Source organism: Eimeria mitis, genomic scaffold (genome assembly GCF_000499745.2).
Source record: "Eimeria mitis Houghton genomic scaffold, Emh_scaff3443, whole genome shotgun sequence".
NCBI classification, from domain to species: domain Eukaryota; phylum Apicomplexa; class Conoidasida; order Eucoccidiorida; family Eimeriidae; genus Eimeria; species Eimeria mitis.
In genome coordinates this window covers 2,452-3,252 of record NW_013571784.1, presented here as the reverse complement: position 1 = coordinate 3,252, position 801 = coordinate 2,452, and the positions used below count along the sequence as shown (strand labels likewise).

Here is an 801-nt window from a genome sequence, read left to right as displayed (position 1 = left end):
GCAGCAGCAGCAGCAGCAGCAGCAGCAGCAGCAGCAGCAGCAGCAGCAGCAGCAGCAGCAGCAGCGGCACCAGCAGCAGCAGCAGCAGCACAGAAGAAAAGCCCATACAAGCAGGACGAAGAACGGAAAAAGAAAATCCCATAGACACGGATGCCTAAACCCTAAACCCTAAACCCCAAACCCTAAACCCTAAACCCTAAACCCTAGTATACCGCTCATTACGAAGGCTTAGCATACAGGCAGCAACTAGTATGCACTGGAGCATCTAGGGTTTAGCGTTTACGGTCTAGGGTTTAGGGTTTAGGGTTTAGGGTTTAGGATTTATGGTTTCGGGTTTAGGGTTTAGGCTTTAGGGTTTAGAGTTTAGGGTTCAGTGTTTAGTGCTTAGGGCTTAGAGTTTAGGGTTTAGGTTCTAGGGGCTAGGGTTTAGGGTTTAGGGTTTAGGGTTTAGGGTTTCTTACACAGAGGGCCGTGAGTTCCTCGACCTGCCGCGTCAGCTGCTCAACGCGGCGGTGTTCTCTCGCGTACTCTTCCTCCAGCTCAACCAGCTGCTGCTGTCTCCTGTCTGCCTGCAGCAGCAGCAGCAGCAGCAGCAGCAGCAGCAGCAGCAGCAGCAGCAGCAGCAAGAGGGGTTAGTGTGAGAAAGAGGATACATAACAACACATAGATACACCAGAATACAGACAAACACAAAAATAAAAAAACAAAAAAAAACAACAACAAACAAAGGAGACAGATGAAGGAGACACTCTCTAAACCCTCATTCTGCTGCAGCACACGGGGGCCCCTGGGGGGCCCCCC

The 801-nt window shown here is 51.1% G+C and overlaps 1 protein-coding gene across 1 annotated transcript in view; it reads right to left on the bottom strand.

The window, feature by feature from the left end:
- The window catches only part of EMH_0066130 (uncharacterized protein), a gene marked incomplete at both ends in the record, with an annotated part of 3,958 nt that overhangs the window by 2,857 nt on the left and 300 nt on the right, over positions 1-801 (bottom strand). The window contains one exon of the mRNA XM_013498468.1: positions 462-569. Coding sequence (XP_013353922.1) covers positions 462-569 — 108 coding nt within the window. The remainder of the gene's footprint in view (positions 1-461; positions 570-801) is intronic.